Here is a 15018-nt window from a genome sequence, read left to right as displayed (position 1 = left end):
ACCGGGGCGAAAAGACCAACACTTACCCCGTTTCTGGTGCCAGAGAAGCCGGTGTCTTTTTGATAGATGCAGTTTGTTGTTCATCATCAAACACGCTGAATAAACCGTCCCCAAACGCGTCTGCCATGATTATTTAGCAGCGGCTATAACACAATTCCCACAATACACCACGAGGAGGAGGTTGAACGGTTTACTTCCGCTTAACCTCGCGTCACCAGGCTCTTCTCGGCGAGAATGGCCTCCTCCGTTCACAAGTGATTTTGTCACCCTGCCTGGTTCCGGTGTCATGCCGAGTTTTGCACCCCCGCCGAGAATTGCACCCCCACCATAATATTTTGGGACTGTTTTAACTTAAAAAAAATAAATAATCTCGGCAGGTACAAACCGCCGAGATTTGCATCCCCCTCCATAAAGCCAGGAGAGATCCCCAGGTCTCGAGGTCATCTGTACCCGGATTTTAAGCACCAAAGTCGGCTTCCATGAGCCAGAAGAGAGCCCCCAAGCATGGAAGTCACCTCCACGTGGATCTAATGCATCAACGTCGGTCTCCTGAGCCAGGACAGACCCCCTGGCTTGAGGATCACGTCTACCCAGACAATTATATCATTTTTAAACAGTTAATTTTCCGTATAAATCATTACAATATGCTCCCGGTAGGTGGGGATGCAATTCTCGGCGGGGGTGCAAAACTCGGCATGACACCGGCCTAGAGCCCGCCCTAGACAGGAAGTAACAGCGGATATAGCTCGTCAACTTTTACGTTAACTTGACAATTAGACACAACGTATCGATCAGAACGGCAAACAACAAAACAAAAGATGGACGTACCGAACGAAGTTTTTGAAGAAGTTCTTGTAGAAACATTGCGGATTCACAATCTCACATCTTTTAAGCCAATACAGAAGCTTTGCATCAGACAATTAATCGAGGAAAGAGACGTCAAGCTAACGACAACAAAGACGTTTTTTGGCGCACTTCTTTCCGGTGTTCATTCTGGTTCCGTGGTTGGTTTACGCCCCCATGACAAAAAGCGGGGTGAAAGGTGCCCAGACTACTTCCGCTACGGCAGCCGTGCGTGGTCCAAATTTAGTGAAGCGACCTGTTTGGGAAGACGTACGAATTAGCTGTTTGCCTGGTTCTTGTCTTTATTTCTTGTCATCAGCCTTCAGCAGCAAACCGATGACTTGTCATCACATAGTTGCTTAGTGGGGCCACGATCCGGCGGCGTTTTAGTGACTGAATGGGTGGAAAGAAGAAGAAATCAGCTGCTGCGGCCGTCGCTGCTCCGGTGGCCCAGCCGGCTCCTGCTGCAGCGGGGGACGGCGTGGAGAAACAGGCCAACAACAAGCCAGCCAAACCGGCCAAAGAGAATAGATCCAAAGGTGATGACGACCACGATTGCAGAGCCAGTTGGCTTCAGACTAACGTTGCGTTTGTCTCTTTGTCTGTGTTCTGATCTGTACTGTCCTGCTCCCAAGTTTCATCCCCTAATCAATAACGTTAGGGCTGTAGCTACGTACAGTTCAGTGGTTCTCAACCTTTTTCATAATTGCTAATTAGTCCACATTAGACCACGGACCGTCCATTTGATCAGATTGTTTCTTGGGCCCAAATCTGAGAATATCTGTAGGCTATTTGTATTGTTAAATCTGTCCAGAACTCCATGTAGAGAGATAACAGTGAAACTATGATCAAAATAGCAATTATTCTATAGTCTATGTTTATTGTAAATTAAATGATGAAATTGAAGAATTCAATATTCACAAAATGCATAATGTCCTCTTCCTGCACCTAATGTAGCTCTTCTCCGATATCTCCCCTCTGCCTTCCTCTCTACCTTTTCTCTTTAGCTAATTTGTCTTTACATAGCACTCAATTTTCTTGTTATTACACACTTAGACCAACTCGATTAGTATAACATTGGCAGGTGATACCAGGAATGAACAACATTTGAAAACAAATTCTTCTACAACTATACCAGTCTCAATTCCTCACCAACAGTAACTTATCTCAACATTATGCCAATGTGGTTGGCCTAACATTAAGTCCAGCTCAGTGTCTTCTTAGCACATGCACTAGAAAATTAATACTTGATGCTGTTGACTGACACAACTATTTTCTGCCTGCAGCTCCGAAGACCTACAGCCTTGCTAACAGCGCCCAGGTAGACACGGGTGGAGTCTCTGACAAGTCGATCCTTAAAGTAAGTAATCGGTGCAGTAACTGTAAACATGCTCTCTCTTGCCGGAATCTGTCTCAGCCTCACTCACATATTGCAGCTATTTCCTGGTAGTAAACTGATTGAACAGAGAGCATCAGTAGCCTATTGATGGATCATGATCAGTGTTCGCATTCAGTCTTCAGTCTCGTCTATTTTGCCTCCTCTATTGTCCTCTAGCACAAATGTAATCACTGCGAAATCAAACTCCTTTATTTAATCCTGAAATATCCTTATTTTCTCATTACATTCAAGAATAGGACGAATCAGCGTGATGTCACTGCCACCCAAAAATGCGTAACCCCGTGGCAGTTAACTAGTATGAGTTGTGCCAAACAAACGTTAATATCTCAAAAACTATACATCACATCGCTTATATTTTGACATTCTGAGTGAGAGCAGAATTAGCTCAAGAGTTTGATGTATAATATATGCATCTCGTGTTAAAGTTGTGTGAACTGTCACAGTTTTAAAAATGTCAACAGAGTTAACCGGCTAGAGTCAGACACTCACGCCTCGCGCCACTTGGGCTCCATAGGGTTCCATTGCCGTTGCCACCCAGTGACGCGGTTAGTTTACCAAAATGCTGCTCGGCTGATCCCTCGTATTGTCCATTAAAAATAGCATAACTTTAAAAAAGTATGTTAGTATCATGGGGTTTTAGTGATTTATTCATGTGTTGATTCATGGAGACAATAGTAATTAAGGGATTTGTCATGCCTTTTGTACAGTTTTACGGGTTATTAATGAGTTATTACTGGAAGGTTCCTGTCTGCCTGAAGTCTGTATTAAATTAGAAAGTAAGGAGTCAAAAATTAAGGGGTGTTCAAGGGTTTTTTGATGGGGTCGGTCTCCCCCCATTACAAACGTCCTCAACTCATAGGGGATTTTGCATGAATTAAGTGGTGATTTAATGTAAGTGTAAGATTTCTTTAAGGAATCACTGGTTTGCATATCATGGAATCATTCCATTCTGCTAATGAATGGACTTGAACTTTACCACAGGTTGTCATCCAAGCTGACCTGGAGAAGAAGATCATCAAGCTGATCAATGACTTCAGACAGGAGGATGGAGACAAAGGACCAATATCCGGGAGACTCACAAGCAAGAAACTGCTGGTTAAGATAACACCGCGCGTCTTGACTGTTTTCACCATTGATAAACAAGCGGCTCGATGGATGTGGTGTTGTGACTGTTGTTGTGTCTTTATTCTTCCAGGACCTTTACACCGCTCTGCAGAAGTTCAAGTTTAAAACGGAACACATCGAGGAGGCGATGAAGAGCAGCGTGCTGTACGGAGGGGATCTCCACTCTGCTCTCGACTGGCTCTGCCTCAACCTCAAAGATGGTATGATGAACGAACGGGCAAGACCCAACAGATGTTTAGATGTTCTTTCAGGACATGAGGCGCGCTCAGCACTGATTATGTTCTTGACCGATTCTCTCATCTCCAGAGGAGCTCCCGGAGGGTTTCAGCCAGCAGCTGCAGGAGGAGAGCCAAAGGAGTCGTCGGCCCAAGTTCCAAGCTCCTGTCCAGCAGAAGCCTGCACCCCCCAACCCCAAAGCACCCGACAGCCCCCCCAAGGAGACCGCAAAGGTGAGTGTGGGTACTTAGTAAATAGGCAACGTTCCGCTGTTTGCATGTAGTCTGCCATCTCTGTAACACAGCACAGTTGAGAAGTGTTCACAATACAAGCCACACTTTTAATCATCTGTGAGCTTCTGTAAAGCTGCTAGTTCTCATTATAAAAATTCTCAATGTTGTAACAGTTATTAACCTTGATCGCGGTTCGCGGTCTTAAAGGGATACACACACAAATGCTGCATCAGGTATCAATGGGTTAAGGTGTGGGAACCCTGTACTTGCAAATGTGTGTTGCATGGACAGATTTCTGTTTAGTTTTTTGTTCTATTTATTTATTTTGCTATTGCTGTAGTAGCTCACGAGCATGGTGTTTGTCAGGTACCAGAGAAGGATGAGGCTGCAAGCATGAAGGATTGGATCTTAAGATATGCAGAGCAGTCCAGTGAAGAGGAAGAGGAGGAGATAGAGGAGGATGGAGGAAAGAAAAGTGGACGTGATCCTGAACAGGATGAAAAGTTTGACCCGGTAAGAGGAGTTTCAACGTGGAATTATTGAATAATAAACGGATGTAATTGGGCTGTAAATATAGAGAGTCAAAGTGAAACGTCACTTCCTGCTTTCTCCCTGTACCAGCCCTGCGAAAAATATGAATATGAATGGCGGTGGACGGAGAATAAGGTTACTTTTTTGATCTCGTTTGAATTGTGCCACGGGGTGCCAACGCTAATTTTGTCAATTTAAGACATAACTTTGCATGTCAAGAAAGTCACAGTTTGTCATCAAACTGAAATGTAGGCGTTGGTTTCGTATATAAACTACATAGCTCGTGGAAGCTCGTGGCATGTCGCCGGTCTTCAGCTTTGCCGGTAGAGAAAGTGACGTCACTTAGGCGACAGTGTATGTAGTCTTTCTGATATATAACTTCTAGTGCAACAGTTTGGCGACAAACTGCGACTTTCTTGACATGCTAAGTTAGGTTTTAAATTGACAAAATTAGCGTTGGCACCCCGTGGCACAATTCAAACGGGATAAAAAAAGTAACCTTATTCTCTGTCCACCGCCATTCATATTTTTCGCAGCGCTGGTACAGGGAGAAAGCAGGAAGTGACGTTTCACTTTGCCTCTCTATAGACACAGTCTAACGAAGTTGCGATGGTATATAATTATGCGATTGTGGTATAAGAGTAGGATGTGTGGTGTGCTCGTTGTGTTAACAGTGTGTGTGTCATTACGTGTGTGTAGAATGACAGGTACCTGGTGCTTTCTGCTCACCTGTATGACGCCAGGGAAATGGCAGTCGCTGCCAAGACCAAAAAGGACAAGACTGGCCAGAGAATGGCACAGGACAGGATACGCATCATACAGCAAGGTGCGTGTACTGACACACACACGCACACACACACACACACACACACACACGCACACACACGCACACACACACACACGCACACACACACACACGCACACACAGACATATGCGGGCGCACACACACACACACACACACACAGATCAAAGCTTTCTTCAACTCACTTTTGACTTCATAGAGAGGCAAAGTGACCGCCTACTTCCTGCTTCAGCACTGTACCAGAGATTTTCATGCGCCATTTATTTTCCCATACACATTTCGTAAAATGCGTATAAAAATAGTTTTACTGGTTCAAACCAAACGGTACAGATATATTTATGACAGGAGAGATCGCATAACATTTCACTGGGAGAAAAAAAGTTAAAAAAAATGCGGGTTTAAAGAAAATGTTTTTTCAATGTTTTTTTTAAGTTTTGGTCGGAGTGAAATGTTCTATGGTCTCTCCCGATTATAGCGTCAGCTGAACCGTTTGGTTCGACGAAGCAAAACTATTTTATAAGCATTTTACGAAATGTCTTTGGGAAAATAAATGGCGGATGAAAATCTCTGGTACAGTGCTGAAGCAGGAAGTGACGTTCCACTTTGCCTCTCTATGTAGAACCACAAATAAAAATGGTTTGCCCTACTTGTAGAAATGAAGCCACTGGAGTCCCACCCCATGTTCACTCCAGCCATAAAGGTGGTGGACGCACCCCAGCAGGAGAAGAAACCCGCTCCTGTCAGTGAGCAGAAAGAGGACCTGGGCTTCGGCCTGTTTGAACAAGCTGAAAAGCCTCCTCCAGAGAAAGGTACATCTCTCAAACTTTACGCTGCATTCATGTGGTGTCGGAGTAATCTAAAAAATGAGACCCCAAATGGGAAAATTCACGTGAACGTACGCTCAGGTCGGAACTTGGAAACTTGAGTGAAAATGCTGGTGCACGACTTGACAACTTGATGTCATATACGCAGAAACGTGGCGGGCGAAAGTAGATGCTTGTTGATGGTAAGGAACTTGCTCACGTTTTGCGCACATGTAATTTGTATATATGGTATTCCCGTTATTTGCTGTCCACGTAGAGTGGACTACATTAGTTAGAAAAGTTATCTATGAGCAACAGTAACTCAGTAATATATTAACTTATTACTTATAGGATTTCAGTAATATTGTTCCAGTTACTTTGTTAAGTAACTCAAGTTACAAATTGAGTTACATTTTATTAAATCAAAGCATAGCACATATTTTAAAAAGATACAATCATTTCCTAATCAAACTGTGTGTGTTCTTATGCAAATAAGCACTATAGATGACAATAACAAAGGAAAAGGATAACATTTAGAATTTTGAATGGTTTACACTGACTTCAAGACGGTTGATTTTCCGGGATGATTCCGGGGCAGCGATGTCATTCTGCTGCTGCTGTTATTTTGGTGAAAGTAATGCAAAAGTAGTGTAATAAGTAACAAGTTACTCTACACAGACAGTGATATTGTAAAGTAACTTATTACTTTCAAATGAGAGTAACTAGTAATATGTAGTATATTACATTTTGAAAGTAACTTGCCCAACACTGATGAGCAACCCGGATTTGGTTTCCACACTCCGATCATCCCGACACCACAAGCAGAAGAACGACTTGCCAACTCGGAAAATCAGACCGTCTGAGGAGCACATGAAGGCAGCATTAGATGAACTGTGTCAAAAACAGGATCAAAGTGTTTTACAGAGTAACACAGAGATAATAGCCATTGATTCAGGTTCCGCCCCTAAAGATTTAAGCCTAATATTAGCTACAGTATACAGGTATATACCATTTTTGCTTAGGCCACACACAAATCACCAACCACAACCAAACTTAAAATGATGACTTATGCTTTTACCTAAAGCATGTGGACCAAATTTTATTAAACTACGTTTACCAGATCAGAATATACAGATTATATGTTATCTCTGGTGGCCCCCCATGGGATGCACTTGAAATGCTACTGCAGACATTTTTGATAACCTGTGCTGATGGAGTTACAGCCAGGTTTGTATAAGTTCAAATAACTAAACCCCAAATCCAATGTTTGAACAGATGATGTTGTCGGCTGTTAAATACTGCTCGTTTATCTGCAGTTGTGAAAAAGAATGAGCCAAAGGACATTCGCAATTTCGACTACACGGCTCGCAGCTGGACAGGCAAGTCTCCCAAACAGTTCCTCATCGACTGGGTCCGAAAGAACCTGCCCAAGAGCCCCGCGCCGGCTTTTCACAAGGTCCCAGCTGGGAGATACTGGAGATCCAAGTAAGTGAGAGAGAGTAAAGTAATAAGCTTTTGCACACCAAGTCCGTATTTTCGTCCGAAAGTGACGCACGAAAAAAAAAAAAGAATACGACCTAATTTGTGTCAATCATCATTGACACACCGAGTCCGACAATTACGTCCGTCATTTAAGTTTTCGGACGAAGTTCGATTTTCTGCGTTTTTCGCATCAGTCAATAGATTTTTGCCAGCTGGGACCCGTCTGTGTTTTCAGATGATGGATTAAAAAACACGCATACGAAAACAATCCGACTGTGTGTGCAAATACCTTAAGTGTGTGTGTGTGTGTGTGTGTGTGTGTGTGTGTGTGTGAGCGTGCATGCATGCGCGCGTGTGCTCATGTTGAGTTACCTATATGCATGTTCATATGTGGTTGTGTGTGTCCATGTGCCAGGGCTGTCATGATACAAGAATTTGGACTTTTGATACATATTATAATAACTAATAGTGACCAAAAGAACACTACCAACACAATATGGAATGGCTCAAAACAGAAAATATGTTTTAATAATTTGAGACACAAATCTCCAACTTATGTGACCATCACATTGGTATATTCACAAATATATATACTGTATATTCATCAAATAGGAAAAATAGTCACTATAATAACAATATAATAACTGCTTTTCCCCCCTTTTGAGTTCAACATCGTTTCTGCACTTGACCTTTCCCACCATTGCTTATGTTAGGAGCAAACGTTCAGGGATGAATTAAAAATTTTCACTGACCTCTGACCTCTGACTGTCTTCTTGTTGTTAATTAGTTCGGTTTCAAACAATTTCGTGCTGCATGGAATGAAGAGTGAAATAACGTGCGGTACCAAATATATTTGTCATCTAGCCCGTAGATTGTAGTGCTATTTGAGATTTCTTTTTTTTACTCCATTGTCTTTGTTATTAGGAATACGATCAAATTGATGACTAACAAAGCTCAGAAGCATTTTAAATATTGATATCATGGTGGTATTAAAGTATTAGTAATTAATTATCTGTATGTTTGTGTGTTTGTATACATTGTGGGATGCACGATATATCGGCAATCATATCGGTATCGGCCGATGTTAGTCATTTTTTAACATATCGGTATCGGTCCGTTGCAATGTTAATATCGGTTATCGGTATCAGCCAAATTCTTCACATTGAGATGAAATAATGCAGTAAATCTATGATTTATGGGCTTTTACAAATGTTTTTGAAATAAAGAAATGCATTACTTTTTCAAATTCAGTGTTTACATGTGTTTTTCAGTATCTACAAAATTTTATTATCATAGAAATGTGTTTTTATACAGATCATATCGACATCGGTAAATATCGGTTATCGGGCATAACAGCAATGTTAATATCGGATATCGGCATCGGCCAAAATGTTCATATTGGTGCATCCCTAATTTGTGTTTGTATTGATATGATGTCTTTGCACCGGGCAGGGTACGTGTGCAGAGAGTAGATGATGTTCTGGAAGTGTGTCCCACCATCGTGACTGAGGACAGCATGCAAGCCCAACACCTGGGGGCCACGCTGGCACTCTACACCCTGTGCAAGGGACAGGTAATGCTCCTGACCTAGCTGCGGTTAGTTAGCCCAGTGTTGCTATGATAGGCTATGCACTTTGTCATTCAGGACGTAGAAATAGTCCAGTCCTGCAAGTATCTCGGTGTCCACCTGGACAGTAAGCTGGACTGGAAGAAGAACACAGATTCTGTGTTCAAGAAGGCCCAGTCTCGACTTTTCCACTTGAGGAAGCTTAGATCGTTTGACATCAGCAGGTCACTTCTTCTTCATGTGTTCTACCAAGGTATCCTAGCTAGTGTCCTTTTCTATGCTGTGCTCTGCCTCACTGTCATGGACACAAATAGGATAAACAAAATGATTAAAAAGGCTGGCTCAGTGATTGGCCTTCCCCCTGATTCCTTGGCGATCACTATAGCCAAGAGAACAAGGAGAAAACTGAACTCTATTCTTTCTTTTGAAGGCCATCCTTTGTATAATGTATTTAATGCCCTGCGTAGTTCGTTTAGTAATAGGCTTTTGATGCCTCGGTGCTCTACTGAGCGATTTAGAAGATCCTTTGTTCCTGCTTCTGTAAAGTTCTTTAATGAACACTGCTAGCTCTGCATTGTGAGGCTCTCTCTCTCTCTACTGTATTATTGTTATTGTGCTGTATGTTACTGTTTCCTGTTTGTGTATCTGTACTCGCTCTGGTGGCAAACCATGTTTCCCCTCGGGGATTAAGAATAAACACCATACCATACCATTCAGCAATTTATTGTTGTTAAGATGATTTAAGATGTGCCATTGTGTCATGTTAGTCGATAGACAGATCTTTTCCAAAAAAAATAGAATATCATGGAAAAGTTAGTTTTTTCCCATAATTCCTTTAAAAAAGTGAAACTTAAATAGATTATAGATTCATGACACACAAAGTGAAATATTTCTAGCCTTTATTTGTTTCATTTTTCATCATTTTGGCCTACAGCTCCAGAAAACCCCCAAAACAGTATTTCAAGAAATCAGAATAGTGTGAAGAAAATCAGCAGTTACTTCTCAGTTATGACTGACTCCAGCCTCAGTCCACTCCCTCTGAATCTCCGCCAAATTTTTTGAATCGTCTTTGCTTGACAATCCGCTGAAGCCCACGGTCATCCATGGTATTTCCACGATATTCAAATTTTTTGGAAAGGATATGTAGTTCATTCACTTTGGATTAAAACGTTGCCAAAAGCAAGTAAAGACATTCCCCGTAGCCATAATACCCCTCCTCTCCCTCTCAGTCGGTGCACCAGCTGCTTCCTCCCACCTACAGAGACGTGTGGCTGGAGTGGCGAGACAGCGAGCAGCAGCGGCACGAAGAGAGCCGCACCGCCGCCAATAAACCTCGAGACCAGTTCATCTCCCGCCTGCTGACCAGGCTCAAACAGCAGCAGAGCCAGAACCAGAGCCCGGGGCAGGAGGAGGAGTGCCAAGCCCAGCCGGGGCTGCACGCGCCTGGGGACGAAGAGCCCGAGGAGTCCTGGGAGAGCCTGGCTGGTCTGGATGTTGTTGGAGAAGGAGGAGAGGAAGCGGAGGACCAGAGCCAGCAGAGAGGGGGGAGGAGGGAAGAGGCAGGAGCATCTCAGGCGGCCAGGGAGCTCCTCATGAAGCTGCGGCAGTCCCCACTGGCCCACAGACTGAGGGTAAAAGTCTTTGTTACTTCTTCATGTTATACGATTTACCATACTTAGACCAGAGATTCCCAAAGCGTGGCCCACTGGAGGGCTGTGAAGGTACTGCAGGTGGGCACCTGCGAACACACAGTTTTTGCGGGAGTTTACCTATTTTTAACCCTTTCTCCCTCTGTGATCCTGATTGGTTACCAACGAATTACTAATTTCTCCCATTAATCTCCCGATTTCATAATCATAGAAATCAAATGGTTGTAGCGGGCTCAGTTTTACAGCCAGAGTGAAGTATCATTAAACTAGATGACCTAAGACATCCATTGGTACCAACCAGAACCATGTCATGCTAGCTTGTTGGGTTATTATTATGACCATGATATCAGAATGAGATAACTTCCTTAATCTTTACAATACCATCTTTCCCATTCGTTTTCATTACTTATTAAGATTTTGCTTATATTATTGTAGTACTCGAGGGTTCCCCTCAGGGGGAGCTCTAGGGAAAGTACTGAGCACTACATGTATCCGCATCAGGGGATAAACAACGCTCCAAATTGTGGTGAGAGAAAACCAGGGGTCCCTTGACCTCTCACCTCAAGATAGCTGATTGAAGATGGCTTCTATGGGTACCCCCGAGTCTCCCCTTTACAGATATGGTAGCATTTTTCGACAAGGCACCAGGAAGGGGTGCACGGCACGTGCATTTGCCAATACCCCATGTCTGTCCATGGAGACATTTAACCCATTGATACCTGATGCAGCATTTGCGTGTATATCCCTCATTTGTGTGTGTATCCCTTTAAGACCGCGAACCGCGTGAGGGAGATAATAACTGGGTTTAATGGTTTTCTCCTCTTTGATCACAGTCGCCCACTCTCATCCCAAAAAGCAGAGGTTGGATAGAACAACGTGTCGCTAACGTGCACTGACACATAGGATGACCTCATTCATTTGGCATGTAGGCCATGTTGAGTTGTGCTTAATAGCATTAACAACTTGTGGACTGATTTTTTGTTTTTTTTGTTGCTCATCATCACAGTTTGTCTCAACAAATATAGCATCTGTGTTACGCGTGCAAATAGGCTACTTCTGATGAGTAAGGGGGAAAAAAATTGGGATTTTGGTTATTTTGCCTACATTTTTGTATGTGGATGGATTATGAATTTGCACTGCATTTCGGTATGCCCACGCCCATGTTAGGTTTATGAAATTACAAAATAGGGAAACACTTCATCTTAGTCTCGTGATCAGAATTGCGATTACAGGGTTGGGTGGTGCCGGTTGGGAATGGCTGTTTTTGGACCTTTTCCGGGGTTCCTCCTCTGTTGCAACCCTCCGGACATGCACACACACCGAACGCAAATTCATTCAATTGTTTGCACCTTCCAGGCAGAACGGCAGCGGCTCCCCGTCTTCCAGCACCGGCAGCGTGTGCTGGAGGCTCTGCAGCGCCACTCTGTGGTGGTGGTGGCCGGCGAGACGGGCAGCGGGAAGAGCACTCAGATCCCGCAGTACCTCTTGGAGGAGCTGTTGACGGGGGGCAGCGCGGCGCAGCCCTGCAACATTGTGGTGACCCAGCCGCGCAGGATATCTGCCATGAGTCTGGCCAGCAGAGTCAGCCAGGAGCTCGGCTGCGAGGACGGACCTGGATCTAAGGTGAACATAATAGTCCCAGATTATTATAAGGCTGGGCAATATATCAATATTATTATATCAATATTGTGATATGAGAGTAGATATTATTTTAAAGGCTGCATTACATTTAATTGATTTCATTTTTGAACTTAGCAGACTGTTGTAGTTGTCCTATTATTTGCCTTTACTTAGTCATTATATCTACATTACTAGTGATGTGTTGCATGTTCTCCCTGTGTCCGTGTGGGTTTTCTCCGGGTGCTCCGGTTTCCTCCCACCATCAAGAAAGACATGTATGTTAGGGTTAATACTCCTGTCAGTGCCCCTGACCAAGGTACTGGCAAAAGAACTGGAGTTGGTCCCCGGCCGCTGCACAGTGGCTGCCCACTGCTCCTAGTTCTAGGAAGGTTCCTAGTAGAGGATGGGTCAAATGCAGAGGATGAATTTCCCCATGGGGATAAATAAAGGATAACTTAACTTAACTTATTATTTATCAAAAATCTCATTGTGTAAATATTTTGTGAAAGCAGCAATTGTCAGGGAAGGAAACCCTGTCTTTACATTTTATTTTGATCACAGTCTTGTTTTAATAAAAGTGCTTGTACATGTGGCTTTGACTTACAAGTGAACATTTAGCCTATTTCATAGAAAGTAGTACTGAGATATACAGTATCATGTCTAGCCCCAGCCCTAATAGATGATACTGTTAAACTGCTCCCATAGAGGCACCGCTGTATGTAGAAGCTTTCAAAATGCAAAATTATTGATTGATTGCTTATTGATTGGTTGTTGATCATTATGGTATCTGTTCCATAATGATCTATGGCTCTCAAGCTGAGGAACTGTATGGAATTAATGCCTGTGTATAGCTCTCATTATGTGACGATACAATTGGATTGGATAATACTAACTGTCTAATAATGTAATAATGTTTCAGTCGTCGCTGTGCGGATACCAGATCCGGATGGAGAACCAGTCTGGGGAGTGGACCCGTCTGCTATACTGTACCACCGGGGTTCTTCTTAGGAAACTCCAGCAAGACCAACACCTCAGCTCCCTGACACACATCATCGTAGACGAGGTACTGCCCGGGGATCCGTGTGTGATCTTGATTTAATGTCGAGCTGAACCCAAAGATGTATTTTTTATTTTATTTTAGTTCAAATACCTGGGTATTCAGTGCACCTATTTATTAATGTATGCAAAGAAAATCACACAAATCTAATTTATTTAGTTTTTCACACTTTTTCACATCAAAAGGTCAACAAGATTTCATTCATAACAGTAATCTAACGTTTGCTGACGTCACCTAGTACTATCAAATTTCTACCCCATTTCAACCAATCATATCACGACCGATCACGACATGGCAGCTGTCAATCAATCTTTATTTCAGGAGAATGTTCTCCTCCAAATGAAGGAGAAAATGGCGCCTTGTGTCTGTAATCTGACAGAATTTCTAGGCCATAAACTAAGTACTAACATGGCCAATTGTATGTAACATACAAAATAAAGCAAACGGTAATGTCTAAGAATGCAAAGAAATGTTACTGGCTCGTTAAACTCGCATTCCAGGATAACGTTAACGAGATTCCAGGCGGGCGGGCAGCCTGCTAAAGGGATGCTCTTATTACCCAGCTGCTGTCAGCATGCATTAAATCAAATGCCAACCAAAATCACCTCCAGTCTGGGAAAAATATGTTATTTTAAAATGGAAACCATGTAGGATGTTCATAACAGAACGCTGGACACATCTTTACAGCTGTACTGATTGACAACCAGCCTGTCGAAAATGTGGAAGAATTTAAATACTTAGGAACCTTGTTCGACTCTCATTTAAGTTTCACAGCCAAACATACATATTTAAAAAGAGCAATGCAACACCTGTATCTAATTAGGAAATTAGATACATATAGAACAAGCAAAGCCATTCTAGAGACAGTTTACAAGAGCCTTGTTGAAAGTATCCTGACCTTTGATATGTGCACATGGTATGGAAATCTAGGAGCCATGAATAGAAACAGACTGTCACGAATAACAAACATGGCGAGTAAAATCATTGGAAAGGACCAGGAGCAACTGGGATCCATATATAAAAAACGAGCGAAACGGAAAGCCAGACAAATTGTGTCTGACCCAGCACATCCCCTCTTCTCTGAGTTCACAAAACTGCCCTCAGGACGACGCTACAGAGTCCCCGCTGCAACCAAAAACATCTACAAAAAATCCTTCATACCAAATGCAATAAACCTGCTAAATTCATAAACCCCATCCACATAAGAACCATGTCCGTTATCACTGCCTGTATGTGTGTCCCTGTTCCATGTTGTATTATGTTTCCATCCTGTCAATCCCTGTGTCCTGTACTGTGTACCCTGGTGTTTGTTGAAATGTAATGTATTTGTCTCCCATGTTGAAATGTAATGTATTTGTCTCTGTACACAAGCAAACCTGTGAAGCCGAAGACAAATTTCCACATTGTGGACAAATAAATTGAATTGAATTGAATTGAATTGAATTGAATTGAACCCTCACATATTATAATATTTGTCTCTGTAAAGAACACGCTTCATATACAGTGATATGAACTAGTGAGCAGGCGCAAGATGTCTTATCAGTGTAAACCATTTTGAACAGCAGACAAAATCTTCAAAACAAATCAAGGTCTGGAAAAAGTATGTAATTTCTTTAATTGAAAATGTGTAGGAAAACCTTATTGTACCTCCCATGCCATTGGCTTGCCTCTCTCCCACCTGTCTCTCCTC

The 15018-nt window shown here is 42.7% G+C and overlaps 2 protein-coding genes across 2 annotated transcripts in view; one reads left to right on the top strand and one right to left on the bottom strand.

Moving 5' to 3' along the window:
- The window catches only part of mtrex (Mtr4 exosome RNA helicase), a gene marked incomplete at its 5' end in the record, with an annotated part of 33112 nt that extends 32985 nt beyond the window's left edge, over window positions 1-127 (bottom strand). Inside the window, one exon of the mRNA XM_083657783.1 lies at window positions 27-127. Within this exon, the coding sequence (XP_083513909.1) occupies window positions 27-127 (101 nt within the window). The remainder of the gene's footprint in view (window positions 1-26) is intronic.
- Window positions 128-1240: 1113 nt separating this feature from the next.
- The window catches only part of dhx29 (DEAH (Asp-Glu-Ala-His) box polypeptide 29), a gene marked incomplete at its 5' end in the record, with an annotated part of 29288 nt that continues 15510 nt past the window's right edge, over window positions 1241-15018 (top strand). Inside the window, 13 exons of the mRNA XM_083657781.1 lie at window positions 1241-1382; window positions 2130-2203; window positions 3224-3337; window positions 3438-3567; window positions 3674-3816; window positions 4183-4329; window positions 5047-5173; window positions 5804-5959; window positions 7270-7438; window positions 8888-9008; window positions 10232-10633; window positions 12008-12274; window positions 13191-13334. Of these exons, the coding sequence (XP_083513907.1) occupies window positions 1241-1382; window positions 2130-2203; window positions 3224-3337; window positions 3438-3567; window positions 3674-3816; window positions 4183-4329; window positions 5047-5173; window positions 5804-5959; window positions 7270-7438; window positions 8888-9008; window positions 10232-10633; window positions 12008-12274; window positions 13191-13334 (2136 nt within the window). The remainder of the gene's footprint in view (window positions 1383-2129; window positions 2204-3223; window positions 3338-3437; window positions 3568-3673; window positions 3817-4182; window positions 4330-5046; window positions 5174-5803; window positions 5960-7269; window positions 7439-8887; window positions 9009-10231; window positions 10634-12007; window positions 12275-13190; window positions 13335-15018) is intronic.

The sequence above is a fragment of the Poromitra crassiceps genome (genome assembly GCF_964638095.1).
Source record: "Poromitra crassiceps genome assembly, chromosome: 21".
NCBI lineage: Eukaryota > Metazoa > Chordata > Actinopteri > Beryciformes > Melamphaidae > Poromitra > Poromitra crassiceps.
Note: the sequence above shows the minus strand (reverse complement) of the source record. Positions and strands in the feature narration are given on the sequence as shown.